The sequence below is a fragment of the Cyanistes caeruleus genome, chromosome 17 (assembly GCF_971803275.1).
Source record: "Cyanistes caeruleus chromosome 17, bCyaCae1.hap1.1, whole genome shotgun sequence".
NCBI lineage: Eukaryota > Metazoa > Chordata > Aves > Passeriformes > Paridae > Cyanistes > Cyanistes caeruleus.
Window position 1 is genome coordinate 3,508,559 of NC_141717.1, and position 19,025 is coordinate 3,527,583.

General features: G+C 51.4%; 1 protein-coding gene across 22 annotated transcripts in view; it reads left to right on the top strand.

Moving 5' to 3' along the window:
- RHBDF1 (rhomboid 5 homolog 1) overlaps window positions 1-19,025 on the top strand; it is a 59,562-nt gene that overhangs the window by 33,803 nt on the left and 6,734 nt on the right. For 9 of the 22 annotated variants that reach the window (XM_086854431.1, XM_023936557.2, XM_086854429.1 and 6 more), the window contains 7 exons: window positions 5,813-5,957; window positions 7,849-7,982; window positions 12,933-13,146; window positions 14,837-15,043; window positions 15,716-15,838; window positions 15,997-16,157; window positions 18,365-18,616. In XM_086854431.1, coding sequence (XP_086710557.1) covers window positions 5,813-5,957; window positions 7,849-7,982; window positions 12,933-13,146; window positions 14,837-15,043; window positions 15,716-15,838; window positions 15,997-16,157; window positions 18,365-18,616 — 1,236 coding nt within the window. Of the gene's footprint in view, window positions 1-308; window positions 475-706; window positions 925-5,812; window positions 5,958-7,848; window positions 7,983-10,022; window positions 10,128-12,932; window positions 13,147-14,836; window positions 15,044-15,715; window positions 15,839-15,996; window positions 16,158-18,364; window positions 18,617-19,025 lie in introns of those variants that run through there. The other 13 variants (XM_086854434.1, XM_086854433.1, XM_086854439.1 and 10 more) reach the window with 6 other exon arrangements.

Below are 19,025 nucleotides of genomic sequence, written 5' to 3' on the forward strand. Positions count from 1 at the left end.
AATTGTCTGAGCCTCTTCAGGATGCCAGATCAACAGGAAATAACTTACTGGGGTTAGTTTGTGCTGGTAAAACACCTTGTAGTGTCTCAGTGGAGTAAGGCAAGCTGCTCCCTGGGCAGCACCATAGCTGGCAGATGGGTTTGCTTGCAAGCAGAAGCCTGAGCCCTGAGGAGCTGTTGCTGTGTGATTTGGTGCTGCAGCATCAGCCTGTACCAGCGCTCAGGCAGAGAGCAGCGAGAGGGACCGTGGGGTGTGTGTGGGAACAGCAGTGCTGCCAGCTCCCTGCGGGGCAGGGCTCAAAGGGCAGTGTGTCTGCACAGAGCTCTGCCAGCCTTGTGCTCAGAGCTGCCTGGACTGCTCAGACACAGCTTCTGCTGTCTGCAAAGCCTTGCAGCATTTCCCAGCTCAGCAGCCGGTGTTGGGAAAGCAGGAGAGGACCCTGGGCAGTGCTGATGGCCTGGTTTGGTTTCTCAGGTATTTTCTTAGGGTGTGCAGTGGTGGTGGTCTCGGCCAAAGCTTTGGTGTTTCTGTGCCCTTAGCAGCTTAACCGAGAGTGCAGGGCCACAGGCCTGTCCCACCTTCCCCGTCCCTGCCTGCCCCCAGCTCCTCCATCTGGCCTGTTTCAAAGGGCTGGCTCACGCCTGGTGTTTGGGATATTGTTTGTAACTCGCTGGGTCTGATCCATGCTGGATGGTTTTATTGGCAGCCACGAGACTGAAACCCAAGTGCTCCTCTTCTCCTTGGACTTCCTGCCTTTTCCCTGCTGTGCCAGCAGCGATCCTCCTGGAGAGGGAGGCACAGCCAGGAGCTGTCTGCTTTGGCTCGTCCTGTCTGGAGAACACTTTGAGGACCTCGGTTCCTTTGCTGTGTCCCCCTGGGTTCCTGTGCCTCAGCCAGAATAGCTGCGTGCACAGACCCCTTCAGGTACATGGGGCTTCCCTGGGACTTTGTGTAGCAGGCACTGTGAATACAATTGTTGCAGTGATGGGGTTTGAAAAGTGGAGGAAAACAGCTGGAGGCTGAGCACAGAAGGTGGCGATCGGATTGCAGTGGAATAACCCCGGTGTCTGTTACCTCCTGAGGGTGTCTGTAAGAACATGCACACACTACTGGAGAGGAGCAGTGGTGTTGGAAAAAGCAGATGCTGTTTGTTTGTGTGGTAGTGTTGAATTAAGCTGGGGTTTTGGTTTGGTTTGGTTTTTGTTTGGAATGTTTCTCGGGGGGGAAAAAAGCCAGCTTTATTTTAAGTGAGAGTGCTGGTAAAGTGGAGATTTTGGAAGAAAAGAAATCGACATGGGAATAGCTTCAGTTGTCTGTTTAAATGGAAAGATGGCCTTTCTTTGAAATGACAGTGTGAGCTTCTAAATGTATTTAGGATGCCTGTCAGTTTTAGGAACATGCTCAGGCTTCTGGACAAAGCTTTTTCTTTGCTCTTTGGGTCAGTAGATTTCACTAAGCAGCTTTGCTTGATCATGTGCCAACTTTGGTATTTAATGTGCTCTCCCCCTTCCTTAGTCTGACCCACAGCACAGTGGATTTGCCTTTCGTTCTGGTTCTGTGACCTTGCTCTGGCACAGACCTTCTGAAGATGAGTTTCCCAGACTATCTGGTATTGATACATTTTTTTTTTGTTTGTTTATTTTAATTGAAATGGACTTTATTAATAATTTTTATGCTGCTACCAGCTGATCAGTTAAAAGAAGCTGGATTTGCAAATACCCCTCATTTAGTCTTGTGTTTGCATATTCCTGAGCTTTGTGGTGCTGGTGGAACAGAGTCCAAACTCAACGAGTACAGGCAAGAGGTCTGAAACAGCCCCTGAATGAGGGCTGAGCTTCTGGATGTGGGTGTGGGAAGAGGGGGTGGTAGGAAGAACATGGAAGAGATCTGTAGAGTCAGGACTTGCATGGAGAAGGAGGATAGGGAAAAGCTGATCACTCTTCTAGTCCAAGAACTACAGAGCAGCAAGTGAACCCGGCAGGTTTGTAGGCGAGCTGGAGCAGGCTTGTCACACGGCACGTGCTTCAGCTCTAGAGCCTTGTCATGTGCAGTTAGGAATATTAGAAGTTTGCTTGGATTAAAAAATGATCTGGATAAATTCTGGAATAATAACCATTGGATGGATATAGAGATGTATACAGAACTGTTACATGCAAAGACATTTCTGGCACAAGAAGCCTGTGAGTTACTCGTAGCACGTGCCATGGCTCTGTCCTGGGAGATAGGACTGGGAGTGATCCTGTGCTCCTACCCCGTGCCAGGCATCCTCGGCTGAAAATGAGATAGTGGCTTTAGAGGGACCCTGAGCCTGACCTTGCATGGCTGTGCTCTGTGTGTTCCCATCCTGCTGCTGTTGGTGGCCTCTTGACAGTGCTGAGAAGTTGGAATTGATGGTTTGGGACCATTCAAACGAAATATGTATCAATGCCGTCAACTTTGAAACAAAGCCCACTGGCCTGATGAAATACATAAACACTGGACCCTGAAACTGACCCCTAAAAGTAACCAAGGGGTCAGTGTGAAACTCAGCAAATGCTTTCACTGCAGTGTTGAGACAGAAATTAGCAGCACTTGGAGTGAGGTCCAGGTGTAATACGGGGTGTTACCTGCTGTGCAAAGGCTGTTGGAGCGTGTTGCTGTACAGCTGTGCACACAGCTATGCATTGATGCTCATCTGGTCTATATATCCATATATTCAGCTGGATCCATGTTCAGGCTCCCCGTTAACCCCCTGGAGACCTGTCTCTCATGACCATATCCCAGACCTTTTTGTGCTGTGGCTGATTATTCATACAGAATTCACAGTGCTTGCCCTGGCAGAGCCTGATCCAGTCTTAGGTGTTTGCAGGGTTTATTTTTGGCCACCCCAAATGCACACAGGGAGTTGGGAATGCTGAACAACTCTGCCTTCACTGCACTCTTTTATTGGGAAGTGAACCTGTTAGTGAGTTAAGAAGGTTGAATTGGTAGAGGGATTTGCTCCTATGTCCTCTGTTTACAGCCACCCTGGAAACTCCTCACCTGAGGATTAAATACTGAATGCATTTAGACAATTATTATATATGCATTTTTATGCTTTGCTACTTAAAGAACTCTTTAACTGCTGAAGTGGAGAGAAAGCAGAGCAATCCATTGCTCTGTCAGAATGTGATTTTGATCTTGAGATCTTCACCTTACCTAATGTACAAAGTTGAGCCAACTTTGGGGGTAATTGTAAGGCCACAGGCTTGACCTCTGTGTGTGCCCTGTCCTCTTTGGCAGGTGTGTACACTCTGCAGATCCCATGTGCAGTCTGCAAGGGTGGCAAGGAAGCAAGTCAAGATACATGGACATCACTGTCTGTGGCAATTCAGGAGGGGAAACTCAAACCAGATTTAATCGGAAGTCTTTCACAGGGTTTCACGTTGTTGCAGCAACTTTTGGGCAATACAGGCATGATTCATCCTCTGCCTTCCTGGCTTGGCCTCACTGATTGATAAAGCTGCAAATCTTGCATGTTTGTATTCTTTACACCACAGCTCCTGCTCACAAAGGCAGCTCTGTAGGTAGACAGGAAGGATGTTGAGAGATGTTGGCTCAGTGGTGAGATGCTGAAAAAACCAGAGTTGCTACTTCAGAGGCTCTGAATTTGCCCTTGAAGGCACAAGAAGGAGGCTCTTGAGTAGTGTGAAATAGATTGTGTTTGGTCGTGCCAGAGTGGTGGCTCTGTCTCTCTCGGCTGATCTCTGATTAGGGCACCTCTTGGAGATGTTTGTGATCCTCGGGGGTAAATGCTGAAGCTGGAGCATTTCAGGTATGAGAAATCTGCTTTGCTTTCTGACCTCACCATGAAGACAAATTTGCAAGACCTTTTCCAGTAAATCATGTCTCACAGCAAGTTTACTCATACCAAGCACAGGCAGGAGTTTCCCTAATACTCTCACTGTTCTTATCTTATAGGAAGTCAGAACAGTTGTATTTACCACCCCTGCAGCTCGGCGGGGAGGGAAGGAAGGGTTTGTGTCCCTCTCATGCAGAGCGCTACATCTGTGCAACAGGACTGTGCTGCATGTATGGAGGGCATGTCTGTACAGGCTAGATCATGAATTCCCAGACTTTTGGGGGCCTGTGGTATTTGCTGAAACCCAACCTTCATCCACCTACAGCCGAGTCCTCCCTTTCTGTCGTTCCGGCTCAGCTGAGCACAGCGCTCCTGGCAGCTGGCCCAGCTCGCGCGACTGAACCAGCAGCTGGCCTTCAGCTCCTTTTAGATGAGATTCTCTCCTAATCCAATCCAGATCATCCCCCACTCCCATTTGTTGACCTATTTCCCCCCCACCTGCCCCCCTGCCTTGTATCTTTTGCAGTGGTGTGTGCGGTTCCCTTTCCAGAGCAGCTGTGGGAATGCGGTGGGAATGCCCTGTGAGGCAGCGCACGTTTCGGAGAACCGGTGCCTAATTTAGGTTGGGAGGTACCCGTGCAGGTTGACTGGCTCAGCCACTGCGAGGCTGGGATAATTCAGGCAGCTCAGGGCCTTGTTTAGTTGTGTGCCAAGTGTCTCTGAGGGTGGAGAACCCTCTGCCTCTGGTCCCGGCCTAGGACTTGGCCTCTCTCAAGGAGGAATCCTTGTGTTAAACTCACTCTGCATTTAAAATAAATGGGCTGTGTTAACACTGTAAGAGCACTAAGTTTTAATTCCAACAGAGTTTTTCTCCTACTCCCTGTCAAAGCATGAGTGCCTGCTGATTTAACTGGTTGCTTATTCCATCTGTCCACTGTGGTGAAGAGGCTGAGGCACTTGATTATTTTTGTCCACTATGGCTAAGGGCTGTAGGCCAGGCTAGGGCCATGCAAGGAGAGAGCTGGGAGGGAATGGAATTTGTTGTCCCATTCTGCACACATGCTTCCCACTGTTCACTTGAAGTTGTGTGTGTGATAGGAGAGGAATAAATACAAACTCGTAGCGTAATTTAGGTAGGAAAGTACCTGTGGAGGTATCTGAGCTGATCTGCCTCCAGTGAAATCTGTTTTTTGAATTGTTTCTCTGAGCATGCACACTGAAGTGGGTGCTCTGCCAGCCTGAAAGGCTCCTGTGGTCCCATACAGGAGGGCAAAACTGCAGCAGAATGGGCAGGATGACAGCGAGTCACTCCGTTCACTGCGGTGTTTTGATTACACAGTGGTTTTTATTTAAATACCATGTCATTATTATTTATGTATGAAAACCACTCTTAGTTCAGGATTAGTGCCAGTTCTCTAATGTTCATGCTATACTGGTATTGCTCTGTGCATTGTGTTGTGCTTTTAGAAAGTCACTACATTTAAAAGAGATTAGGAACAGTGATGAGAAGTGGCCACTTGTTAATTGCTAAGTGGTAGGTGGGTTGGAAAGTGTGGTGTTTGGCTTTGGGTGGGCAAAAAAGGGTGTCTGTGAGTCACAAGCTGGTTTTAGAGGGAGGTCAGTGGCTTTTGATACTGCAGTTACTTAGCTGGTTGGTCTGGATCCAGATCTCATTAAGATTTAATTCATGGCTTGTTCTTAAGGAATCTGGATCTCACAGTAGTCTCAGCAAAAATCTTAGTGGGGGCTCAACTTGTGACTGCAGTCTCTGTATCTGGCTCGAGGTTCTGTGTCCTCGGAGTGCCAGGTGCTGAATGACCAGTGTGGGCACAAGCTGTGACCCTGAGCCCTCATGGGGCACTTTGGGAATTCTTCCCACCTGGGTTTTGGCGCCCATCAGCCCCAGCTGGAGGAGAACTCTGCTCACCCTGCCAGCATGGGCTGTGAGGGATGAGCCAGGCTCCCTCTGACTCTGGTGTCTCCCTGTCCTAGGCCTGAGGAGCAGCGTGGGACGATGTCGGAGGCGCGACACGACAGCACCAGCAGTTTACAGCGGAAGAAGCCACCATGGTTAAAACTGGACATCCCGGTGCCGGCGCCCCTGCCCGTGCCAGAAGAGCCCATTCAGCCTGTGCAGGTACAGGGGCTGGGGAGGAGGGAGGGTCTGAGGAGCTGGGGAGGGATGAGCTGGCAGCATCCCTGTGCCTGGGGTTCCCATCAGTCCTGGCTGGGGGAAAGGCAGCGTGTGGTGGCGGGTCATGAGGCCACATAAGAAGGGGCAGAGCCTTTGAGTAAATTTATGAGCAGTAATTAACTCCCCTTGAAGGGGATGTGGGAGGGATGAGGGTGGGTGGCTGATGTGCTCACATCAGTGGACGTGACTGTTTGGACGTGGGCATTGTGAAAAGTGTCTTGGCTGGGATATTAGAGTGAGGTATTCAAACAAGCGTTTCTTAAGGGGATTAGAGGGCTGAAGGTCTCCCAGACAAGCGCGAGGGCCTGGAAGTGCTGGAGCTTGTGCTGAAATGAGCAGGGTATGAATTTGACTTATGAATAGCCAAGATAATGACAGACTTTCATCAGTAACAGCAAAGCAGTTACTGGCAACACAGAGCTGTTAGCAGCATGAAGAACATAAGAGGACCATGTGGGATGAGAAATACATAACACTGAGGAGTGCTGAAGTAGAGATGAGGTGATAGGTTAATAGGAGCTGTGCAAAGCGTGAGAGTAAAACATCCTTACTGGTGCTGGGAATAGGAAGAGTATGAGGAATACCTGCTACAGGGTATTGAAAACTGCTGTAGGGGTGAGACCTGGGTATGAATGCTGGCTGCTTGTGTGGCCTTGCTGCAGGAACAGACACTTTGTGCACTGAAGGCAGAGCCAGAGGGTTCTTGCTGCCCAACTCCATGGGTGGATACAGGGCCTGGGCTCAGTCACTTATGTGAAAAAAGTTTAGTCATTAGAGAAATGGACGGTTATCCAGCTTCCATGGAGTGGGCTGAGGACAAGCTTGTCTTAAGAGGGAACTTCTAATGGACTTGGAACCGCAAGAACTGTCCTCTTCAGCATTCTGTGATCCAGGGAGTCAAATGCACTTCACTTACGTGACAGCTCCTGGCAGATAAATCTTGGTTCTGACCTTCCCTTGGAAGGAAAGAGTTTGGGGGTCAGTCTGTAGGGATTACAAGTGGAGTTCAGGATTTTACCAGCGCAGGTTGAAACCTTCTGAATCAATTATTTAAGGCTTTGATGGATCTTCCCTTATCTGGAATCTCTAGATCCAGCTGAGCACCTGGAGAGACACTCTGTGCCTGATGGAAGCTGCTGGAGTTGATGTTCTCTGCGGTCTCAGGTGCTCAGCCCAGGCTGTCAGAATAAGTGCATTGTGTGCTCCTCTGACTTACAGCCTGAGTATCTGTGCACTGCTTTTACATAAAATATACCAAAACTGTTAATGTAAGTGGAAATCATTAGCTTTCTGGGCTAGAGAGGCTGAAGTAGTCTTGAGGCAGAGACAGTGTCTGACCAGAGGATCGATCAGAGCTTCACTTGCCAGAGGGGCAGTCTGCTCAGCCTGCCCTGTACGAATGGGAGATGGTGTCTCTGCTGAGCTGATAGAGATGTAATCCAGAGCAGCCCTGGGGATCTGGTTGTATGAGCTGAGAACAGCCTGGTGACCTTTCACCTTGTGTCACATTTGGTAGGTGACATTTAGCCAAGACATACCAGTGTGCCCAGGCAATCAGGTTATGAACAAAGCCTTTCCCAGCCTGCTTAGGCTGCAGCAGGCATCAACTACAGACCCACCCACAGCTCTCACAGGCTTTTAGTGCGGGTCCAGAGCCACTTTAGAAGCAAATCCCACTGACTGTGCTTCTCTTGACCTTGTGGAGTGGTCTAGGTGAGTGTGATCTGGGTAGACAGCAGCCAGGAGGATGTGTTGCAGGGGCTCATGCAGTACATGTGGAATTGCTGTCATCCTCACTCCCAGAACTCTGACTCCCTCCTGCTTCCCTCGGCAGCCGACGCGGCGCCAGGCGTTCCTGCGGAGCGTGAGCATGCCGGCCGACAACAGCCGCGTGCCGTCACTGCCCCACGACCCCGCCAGGAGACCGGTGCTACAGCGACAGACCTCAATCACCCAGACCATCAAGAGGTGAGGCACGGAGCTCCTGGAGCCCGCTGCAGTGCATTCCTCCATCCTGGAGCCGTGGATCCGTGATTCTCTGCTCATCCCTTGGCAGCAGGGTTGGGTTGACTCCCTCATTACCTCGTGAGGCTGTGGAAGGGTGGCTGCAGGTTGGCCCCGATACAGAAGCCCAGTGGTGCTGTGTAGTCTGTTTGTAGTATGTGAGAATAAAGTCCTGGGAGGAGGATGCTGGTGACCAGGACAATGAATGGTGTTTGCTGCTTACAGACAGATTTTGGCTGCCCCCATGCTCCACAGGGGGGCTGTAGCAGGATGTGTCAGGCCCTGATGTTTAGCTGTGCCTTAGATGGGGTGTGCTTGGTGCAGTGTCTGGGAGCTGATGGTTGCCACTGGAGCAGTGCAGGGCTCTCAGCAGCTTGGCTCCTAGCACAGTCTCATTGGCAGGTCCTTGAGATGGCTCCAAGGGGTGGTGCAGAGCAGGGAGAGGCTACTCTGGTCCTGTGTCCCACTCGAGTCTCTTGAGACACAGCCACACAGAGCTGGATGCTCATCCCTCACCATGGGAAAGGCTTATCCCAGTTTGCCTGGAGGGAGTGGCTCTCCCAGCTTCTCTCCTGAGATGACTCGATTCCATCTCTGGCAGCATGTCAAGCCTGCCTGGATCCCAGGAGCATCCCTGGAGCTCCATGGGTCAGGGGTACTTTCAGCCAGCCAGGCTTCGCCCACTCACAAAGGAGCAGCTTTCCAGCTCTGGGAGATCTCCCACACACTGTTTTCCTTTGCCTCAGATGTTCCTCAGCTGCCTTGGTGGTGGAGCTCTCCTGCATCAGCCCACTCTGATCCTGCTTCTTGTGAGGTTGGGAGGGCTGAGCCCGTGAGGCAGCGTCTGCTCTTTTCAGGGCATTGGGCAGCCTCTGGGCCTGCTGAGGCTGTCCTTGTACACCTACATTGTCTCTTCACTTGCCTCCTTCCCCTGGACATGTTCCTTGCCAGAACAATTAGGCAAGAGCACGTCAAGGATGAGGGGATATCCTGGGAGGGTGCTGTGGAAGCCCTGACAAGAAGCATGAGGTAGAAGGGCCAGTCCTCATAACATGCAGTTTGTATGTCAGGGAGTGAGGAACTGTGAACTGCTTTGGTGCTGGTGTGACAAATTTACTTTGGGAAGGACTTTACAAGGAGCAGAAGTGCAGGAGATGCATTACACAACACTAGCCATAAAAGCATGAAATGAGTGGATCAGAAACAAGGCCAGGGAACTGGAGAGTACCAAGGCCTACACCCCTGTTTTCCATTTAGCAGTTAGGGATGCAGTGGAGAATGCAGACCATACATCCCTAAGTTGTCTTGGGATTTGTTCTGTGATTCCAGGAAGGCCGACTGCCAAGTTTTCTGCTTAGCACAGCCCTCAGAATGCACAGAATGTGAAACTGCAGAAGGACTCCATACCATCTTCCCTGGAGGACACAGATCAAGTGTGAACATAAAGTCAAGCCTGTGTAGTCCAGAACAAGGCATATGGGAGTGATTCATATGAAAGCATCTGACACCATTTCCAGTCTCCCAGGGTGTCTTGAGATGTCCATGCAAGGCAGCAGATGTGGCACAGATAGACCTGTGCACTAGGCAAGATCCTGTCAGGGCACCAGTCACCTGTCCCTAAGCAGATCATATCTCGGCCTGCTGACACCTCCATGGTTTCACATTGGTGTCCAAAGCTGTGGAATGTGTAGTTGAGTGTCTGGGCTGAAGAAGGCAGGTTTAGAGGGGGAGCTGAGGGGGATGGCAGTACTGCTGGTCCCGTCAAGAGCAATGTGAGACACTCATCACAGGTGCACCAAGAGGATTCAGCAGCCTCCTGGGTTGAAAGATGCTGCTGTGTGGCTTGAGCTTGGTTGTTTCTCTTAGGTCGTGCTCTCAGCTGGAGGCCACTGTCACATGCAGTGAGGCACAACTGCTGCCCTTGGGGCTATGGAAGGAGGTGCAGTGGCTGCTCCTCTCCACAGCCCCGGAGGTTCCTTCCCCTCAGCTCTCTTTTCTTTGCAGCAGGCAGGTTCGGTTTCAGAGGAGTCAGACCCTGCCCGCTCGTGGGCACCGGGGGGCCAGGAGCTCCCTGAGAAAGCGGCAGTCCCTGCCCCGATCGTTTTTCAGGTACTGGTAGCACCGAGTGTGAAACCCACCCCTGCATGTGTGTGCCAGGGCTGTTGTGAACTGCACAGAGTCTGGCTGTTGCTGAGATCACATTGCCTTCCCAGGACTGTCCAAGAGGCCTACAGACAGGCAGAGTGAGAAAGTTCATGTGTGCCTCTAACAAAAAACAATTGTCACTCCTACTAAATGTGTAGGCAGCTGTCAATAAGTAGCATGGACTAACAAGCTGTCCACCCGCCAGCCTCACTCCCTCCTGCCTTTCCTAACAAGCTGTCAACCTCCTGGTGTTCACCATGGCTGGAATAATATCTCCCCAGGGAAGCCTTAGCCCAGCCTGCCTTTGCTGGCAGCAGTGCAGCATATGTTGGCCCCAAAGCCTTCTTGGGGCAGGAGGGGAAGGAGAGGAAGCAGCAGCAAACAGACACTGTTGTGTTGGTCCAGAGGGGCTCAGAGCCGCTGAATGGAATACAGCATCCACTCTTTCCCTGTTGACATCATGGCTTTTTCTAATGCAAATGTGAATGTCTTCTTTTTGAGGTGGAGGTCTTTGTTTACATAGCACCAAGGAGATGAGCCACTCCAGGATTCCAGGGCACAATGGCCAATCACCCCAAATCTGGAGCGCAGGAAACTCTTAAACCAGGCAGACAGTGTGACTTTGTGCATGGCAGGGACTGGACCTCGTGCCCTGTATTCCTGTCCTACCATCCTCACTGCCCTTGGCCAGCTGCCACTCTGGCACTGTGACTGCCTTTGGGGCTGTTTGTATTTGGCCTTTTTGTATTTCGGGGCTGCTTGGCTGCTCTTCATGACAGAAGAGTGACAGCAGGCTCTGATGTTGGTTGTTACAGTGCCCTGGGGACTCTGTAGGATGTGATGGAGTTCCCCAGCTGAGCAGAGACATTCAGCATCTTCCCAGGGTGCTCCAGATGCCCTAAAGTCTTTAGTGGAGTATTTTGGCTGTGGTCAGGGAGTGGGACAGCTCTTCACCCCAGCCCTGGCCCAGCAGTTGTCTCTGGCAGTTCCGGAGTGTTCCTCGCTGTGCCAACAGCTGTGGTGGTGCTTGTCCTTCCAGGCTGGTGGCAGCACAGTTTTGGAGAGCTCTGTGGCTGCTGGTGGTGCCATTCCTCAGCAGGCTCATAGGGGCCCAAATGACCCTCAGCCCCTCTCCCTTTGAGGCCCTGTGTAGGGCTTGTCACCCAAGGTCACCTTGCCATTGAAGTGCTGGTTACAGCGGTGTGTGGGGAGCCCTCTGAGCTGGCAGGCTCTTCTGTGGTGTGTGTTGTGCCAGAGCAGATGGCAACTTGACCTCTGTGCTATGGGCTTGCTGAGTCTGTCAGGGCAGGGGCTGGCCCTGGGCCTTTCCTCTGGGTGGAGAGGAAGATTGATTCAAGGAGATGTGGGTATGTGGGAGCAGAGAGGTGCCCCAAGGTTTTCACAGAGCCCATCTCCAAAGGCTGGCACATTGACTTGCTGGTGGCATTTGGGTCAGTGAGGTCAGGTGAATTCCAGCAATGGCCCACATGACCTCTGAAGGGTCTGTCCTGTATCACTGGGAGAACTGGGAGGGCTGAGGGAAATGCGTGGTGGTTGCATATGGAAGGCTTTAGCCAGCAAGGCCATGGATTTCAAACACACCTTTTGACATGGTGGCAGAGCACCTTCACCTGTTGGCTGATGGAGTTTTTGCTTGAAATGGTGCAAAACCACAGGGCTAGTTTCCTGTCTCCAGCAGACTGTCTCAGTTCCCCTGTGTGACCTAATTCTAGATTTATCCCAGCCTTTACTCCAGTGTGTATTTTAATGCTCCCTTTGTGATCTGTGAGATCTTGCTTCTCAGCAGCTGGAGATCCTGCCCCTGAGCAGGGGGGCTGAGGCCAGGGGTTTGGGTTTGGCTTGGAAAGACTTTCAGGTTTCAACACCTGGGTCAGTCAGCTGTAGGCTGAGACAGCTTGTCATCTCCCGAGGATGGATTTGCCATGGTGGGAAATGCTTGGCAGGGCTGCCATGACCCCTGTAAGTTTAGGGTACCAGCTGTCCTGCAGGATTTGAAATAGGCTTTTAGTCTGACTTATCCTGATCCCTCCCTGCCTTCCTTGGGATTTTGCTTCTGATCCACTGCTCTTCTGTGGCAGCAGCCACTTGGCAGCAAACCTGCCTTTTGGCTTCAGCCTTGTGCTCCTGCTTCTGCAGCCAGCAGCTTAGAACTGTGTGTGTCTGCCTTTGCAGAGACCAGAACTGCAGCAAGCTTTGCTGTTAATGCTACCCTTGAGGAGGTTAAAAATCCTGCAGCGTGAGATGGAGAAGTTAGGGAGATTCTGGGAGTGTGGAGGGGAGGCTGGGAGAGAAGAGTGATTTCTGGTGGCTTTTGGGAGAAGTTACAGAGCTGTGAGACAGTACAGTCTCACAATGGGGACCTTGGGCCTGAAGATGGTAAGTGTTTGCAATAGATGGTTTCTAAAGTAAAAAACACCTTTCAGAAAGTTATTTTCTGAATTTCTGTACCATTTCTTTTCCTTTATTTTTAGAAAAACTCAGAACAAACTGTCCTTTACCCACAGTGAACATCTCCTGTCATTTTTCTTCTGTCTTAAGAAAGAGAATGCTGTTGATGGTCAAACATTTCTGGCCAGCATCTGTCAGGTTGCTAAAACCATCTGAGCACAAGCTGCAAGATGCTCCTGGGAAAGAGTTCTGTCTTTGAATTGGGGCGGGCTGGAAGTGACCACCAGGGCTTTGTCTTTTCACGTGCACAATCCAAGCAAACATCCTTCTTCTTAGCACTTGTCTGCTGGCATCTTTCAGAGGCACGGCAGACTGGTTTGGGGTGAGCAAAGACAGCGATGCCACTCAGAAATGGCAGAGGAAGAGCCTCCGCCACTGCAGCCTGCGCTACGGGAAGCTCAAGCCTCAGGTCATCCGGGAGATGGACTTGCCCAGTCAGGACAATATTTCTCTGACAAGCACAGAGACCCCTCCTCCCCTCTACGTGGGACCCTGCCAGCTGGGCATGCAGAAGGTGGGTAAGCTGGGACAGAGGCAAGGCCATCTCTGTTCCCTGCTCGGTGTGTTCAGCATGCTGGCAGCTGTGACCTGTCTGCGGGCTGAGCTCTGCCTCCACACGTCTGGGCTCTGTGCTCAGACACTTCTCACATCCCAGGTATGGTTTGGCAGCTCTCTCTCTCTCTCTCTCTCTCTCTCTCTCTCCCTCTCTCTCTCTCTCTCTCCCCCCACTCCCCCAGCAGCCTCTCTCCGGTCTCGTTGGCTGAGATCCCTCAGCTGTGCTGGAGCCCTGCTTGTCATGCTGTGACTGTGGTGATCAGGGCTGTGCAGGTGTCCAGGAGCTCTCAGCTCAGCCTTTCTGCTGCAGGGACAGAATTGTGTTGTAGCCTGAGTAGCCCCTATGTTGGACCCAAATGTACAGTAGCAGGGCTGGAATCACTGGGGACTTTATTCTGCCCCGAGCAGAATAAAGGCTTGTGGCACAGCTGCTGTCCCCAGAGAAACCTGGTTATGTTTTAGGACTTGGAGAAGTGTCTCTTGCATCAGTGGTGCTACAGCTCTGCTCAAGGGTCCTCAGAAGTGGTTTTGAGTGCCTGCAAAAAGCACCTGGGTTTGGTGCTACCTCCTGCTTGTTTCCTTTAAGTGTGACCCAAGGGGGCAGGGCCCAGATGAGCACATCCAGTGACCAGAACTAACCACAATATCCAGCCCTTCCCACTGCTCCACTCAGCGACAGTAATTGGTGTGGTTGATGACTGTGCTTTGGTGAGCACCACTGGGTGAGTGGGAAAACAATTCCTTCCAAAGCAGGTCAGTCTGTGACCTGCAGCCTTGTGGCATCACTAAAGCAGAGGAGAATGTAGTGCATTTTTCAATCACATTTCACCTTGTTGTCCTCTTTTTTGTTGAATGTCTTACACCTAATCTTTGGTGACAGGAGACTTAGAAATATTGCTGAGCTCTATGTGGGCTACATTAAATCAGAACATGGTGTCAGTAGGTGTGAGCTCATTAAGCTTTGTGTTGAGTGTGCAACTGTGGATTAAAAAACTCGTAAAACCTTGGGATAAAGCATAGAGGTCTTATGGAAACCACAGCTGTGATGATGTAAGGACAGAGGCAAGGTTTGTAGCTGAAGGCAATATTTTCATTACGTTGATTTGTATGTTTGGAGTAAGTGAGAGCGCTGGCCTGAGGAGTCCCAAGGAAGGGCTTGCAGCTCCTGGAAGCTTGCCTGCTTTATCCAGCTGTTAAACTTAATTAATGGAAACAGATGTAAATATACAGTAAAGTTTCAACAGGATAACAGGAAACTGCTTAAGTCCTGGGCTGTCCAGTATCAGGAAGGAAACTAGCTGAAGAAAGAACATTTCTGTTTTCAGGGATTTCTCGGACTCCTATTTAGACAGCACATACTCTGAATGTTGAGCTCATTGGCATGGCAGACAATGAAACCAAGAGCTTAGGAAGGGCTAGAGGAGGTTTGGAGTCTTATGTGAGGTACTGGAACAGACTGGTTGACAACAGTCAATGCTAACAAAGGAGAAAAAAACCCAATAGGATCTTCCTTATCTCCCTATTGTAGAATTGCTTGTTGGTTCTTGGTCAATCCCGGGAGCCAGGCCCCGGCCGTGGTCTCAAGAGGAGAGGGGAGGCTTTGGGAAGGGTTTGGGGGTGATGGACTGACAGGCCGCTCCTCTTGGCAGATCATCGACCCCCTGGCCCGGGGGCGGGCGTTCCGGATGGCGGAGGACACGGACGGCTGCAGCATGCCCCACACGCCCATCACGCCGGGGGCCACGTCCCTCTGCTCCTTCACCAGCTCCCGCTCGGGCTTCAACCGGCTCCCGCGGCGCCGCAAGCGCGAGTCCGTGGCCAAAATGAGCTTCCGAGCGGCCGCCGCGCTGGTGAAGGTACTGCCCGCAGAGACCAGCGCTCCCTGCCCTGGGAGATGGGTGCAGGGGAAGGAGCTGCTCAGCAGAGAGGATGGGGATAGCTGTGGTGGAGGGCAGGAAATGAAGTCACCTCCTCTTGTGTTTCAGCCATGTGTACAGGAGGCAAGAAAGCAGGGAGGGTGGTTCAGGTTAGGTACGGGTGTTGCTTTTTCTTTATTGGCCTGGGGACTTTGATTCCCACAGCCAGCAGCCTCAGAGCCTTCTAGCAGGCCCAGTTCAGCCTGTCTGGAACTTTGGGTGGTCCATCTGCACCTGGTAAGCAGCCACGGAAGAGCAGAAATACCTGAGGCTCTTGCTATACAAGTCTCTTCATCCTGCCTTGTGCCTGCTTTCCTGGGCTCAGAGATGTTTTTGCTGTGTCCAGCAGCAGCCATCACTGTGGTTTGGTCAGACACATTGTACAGTAAGTGGTAGAGGAGCACGTGGCAAGCCTGGAGGAGGGTGTGTGGGTTGAGAAGGGTGACAGCTGTGAGCCTCACCTGAAAGGTGTCACACGTCACATGTCATGTCTGCTCCATCCACAAGCATGAGCCAAGCTCAGCACTTGGGCTCATGTGCACTGGCTGGGGTGGGTTTGTGAGCTGGGGGCTCAGGTTTCTGGGTTCTCCATGCCCCTGTCCCTGGCTGCAGGGCCGCTCTGTGAAGGACAGCACCCTGAGGAGGGCCCAGCGGCGCAGCTTCACCCCTGCCAGCTTCCTGGAGGAGGACACGGTGGATTTCCCAGATGAGCTCGACACTTCCTTCTTTGCTCGGGTGAGGGGCAGGTCTGGCATGGGGCTGGTCCAGAGGCAGAGCAGGACTCTGCTTCTGGCAGGACTGTGTGTTGTTAGAGCAGCACTGCTTTCTGCCAGGGCTGCTGTCTCAAGTGGGATGTTGGCTTCTTCTGATGGGACTGCTGTCTCTCTGCCCAGGAAGGAGTCCTTCACGAGGAGCTCTCCACTTACCCGGATGAAGTGTTCGAGTCACCATCAGAAGCTGCAATCAAAGATGCTGAGGTGAAACCTCCAGATCAGACAGATCTCACAGGAGGTGCCTTGGACAAAAATGAGCTTGAAAGAAGCCACTTACTACTGTGAGTATCTTCATAGTAGCTGTCAAAGCCTAACATGGGGTAGCCAACTCATTTGGAGTGGGGCCTCCTGCATGGAGGAAGTCAAGAACTGAGTGCTGAGGGTGCTTGGTGCAGAGCTCAGAGCAGTGCAATGATGGCTTTCCTTTAAATCCAGCTGAAACCTCCTGTCCCAGCTACCCATGTGTGTAAAAGGTGACTCTGAGGCCACTTCTGCAGTCACTCCAGCAACTTCCAGCCTCATACTAACGTGTTTCAGAGATTGTATCATGCCTTGAGGAAGCAAAAGACACTTCAAATCAGCTGTGAGGATGCTGAGGGCCCAGCCTTTGGCTATGGAGAGCATGGCAAAGTGAGAAAGCTGTTGCCATTGCCACAGTCACCAGTAAATGTTGTCATGCTCCAAGGAGCGGTGAAGCATTGCAGAGTGTCAAGCTGGGCTGCATTCCTCGCTTGAAATGAGAGAAAGGTGTGGCACTGATGCTGAGAGCCCTACAAATATGTGGGTGGTGCTGTACTGTATGCCTGGATTTTTTCCACCTGAGTAACTGGTACTGAGTAATTGCTCTGTGTTGCTTCCGAGTCAGCTCACCCCGGCAGAGAGCTCTGCTGGGTGTGAACATGGAGCAGACAGGGAGGTCCTTGTTGTGGTTCTGCTGCTCTCAGCCCGTCTTGCTGTGCTGGCACTTTCCCTTCAAGTGTTTCCAAGAACTTGACTCAGTTTAACATAAGGGGAAGCACAAATGGTGGGAGTTTGTTGTCACTCCTCTGAGATGGTTTCAGTCTTCTTGGCTCCCTTTGAGTCTCCTTAAATAGTTTTATTTATTGAGGAAAAGACTTTTTTTTCACACTTCAGAGAGCTGTTATCAGTCGCAGCTGGGTGTCCTTTCACGTGGTGATATGTTTGTTTGGGCATGGGGAGATTTCCAGCACTGGAAATACCAGGAAGCAGCACATCCACCACACAGAAATCTCTTGACCTCTTGGGCAAGGGCAAGCTGCAGTGGAATCTGCACCTTCTGCTGGAGAAGGACTTCCCAAAGGGAAGTTTGGATGTTCAAATGCATCTCCTACAAGGTGCAATGTGAAAAGAGCTGAAGCTTCCATCAGTATTTTGGCTACAGAGGTTCAGATTCTCCCTTATCCTGTTGCTTGCCCATAGTTCAGAGCTGTCATGATCTCTCCAGATACTCTGGTCACCTTTCAGGAGAAAGATTGTTGGCTGTTTCCTCTCAGCACTTCTGACAATGTCTTTGTGCAGAGTGGGTTGTTTAGGAAGCCAGAGGAGGTACACTGGAGCAGAGCACATGTCCAGAGCATGCCTGCTGCTGTGCCAGGCAATGAGGATGGTGAAGTGGGAAATAGCTGGGTTTGTTTGGTCAGGTCTGAGTGCTGCAGATGTGATCTGCACCCTGCTGTCTAACAGCAAGGAAATACAAAACTATCTGGATGTGATGGAGACTTAAAAAGTAGCTATTATTTATCAGTAACCTGTGCAATGTTCATCAGACCTATTTTGACAAAAAAGCCTTCTTTCAGCTCAGGATGCTTGGGATTTTTATTGTGTGGTTGAAGCCTGCTTTTTTATTTTATTCTGAAAAATGCACACATTGGTACAAATAAGGGAGGAATGGAAGAGAGATTGTGAGAGGTAGTTGGTACAGCATGTGACAGCACTGCTTTCTTGGTCTGGGAAGCTGCTTGGATTTGTCCAATTTGCCACTGTCATTTTGCCAGTTTGCCAATGTCATTGAAATGAGACATTGAAATGACATGTAAAGGTGGATATTTCCATTTAAAGGTGAGTGTTTCCACTGCTGGGCTAAACTCCACTTCCATTTCATAGCAGAGGGCAGAGTAAGAGGACTGAAGTAGGGGAGGAAATAGATGTGCCTGAGGCTGCAGAGGTGCCTGTTGCAGCCTCCCTGTTTCAGCCTGAAACACTGGAAAGCCTCAAGAGCTCCTCAGTGGTGGAGCTTTGTTTGGCACAGCTGCCTCGTGCCACTTTCTGTGTGTGTGCTCTTGCTTTCTGCCACTTCTGTGCTTTCATTTACCGGCTCTGTGTAATACAGCTGAAATACAGCTCCCACTTCAGGGCACCTTGTCTGCCCTCAGCTGCTGCCCAGAGGGGGTGGGACAGAGAGAGGCTGTGCTGCCACCAAAGACCACGGGAAGGCTGGTCCCTACTGCTGTCCTGTGTTTGATTTCAGCCCCCTGGAGCGAGGCTGGAGGAAGCAGAAGGACGGGGGCCTGGCGCAGCCCAAGGTGCGCTTGCGGCAGGAGGTGGTGAGCGTGAGCCCCCAGAAGCGAGGCCAGCGCATCGCTGTCCCTGTGAGGAAGCTCTTTGCCAAGGAGAAGAGGCCCTATGGGCTGGGCATGGTGGGCAAGCTGACCAACAGGACCTACCGCAAGCGCATCGACAGCTACGTCAAGCGGCAGATCGAGGACATGGATGACCACAGGTGAGAGCTGCGCTCTCGGGGTGTTCCCAGCACAGCTGCTGAGCGAGGGATTGCTGCTGGCCCTGGGGGATTTGGGTCACTGTGTGCTGCTGAGCCTCCCCATCTCTGTCCCTTGGAGCCAGCAGCGTGTCTGTGCCACCGTGCACTGGGACCTCACCCAGCTCCTCATGGTGTGTCCGTGTCTCTGCTGCCTGGGGGAACTGCAGGTCTCTGTGCCACCACCACTGTCCTGTGGTGAACAGCGAGGCTCAGCTATCCCTGATCATCCCCCTAGAGCCATTATTTCAGACACACAGCACGGTTCAACGTCAGGCTTCGGTGTTCTCATGGATGTTTTCTTGGGAAAGGGTGGTTGTCCAGGGTAATGGGGGAAACAGAGTAAACAGGTTCTGTTTTCAGCAAGACCTTA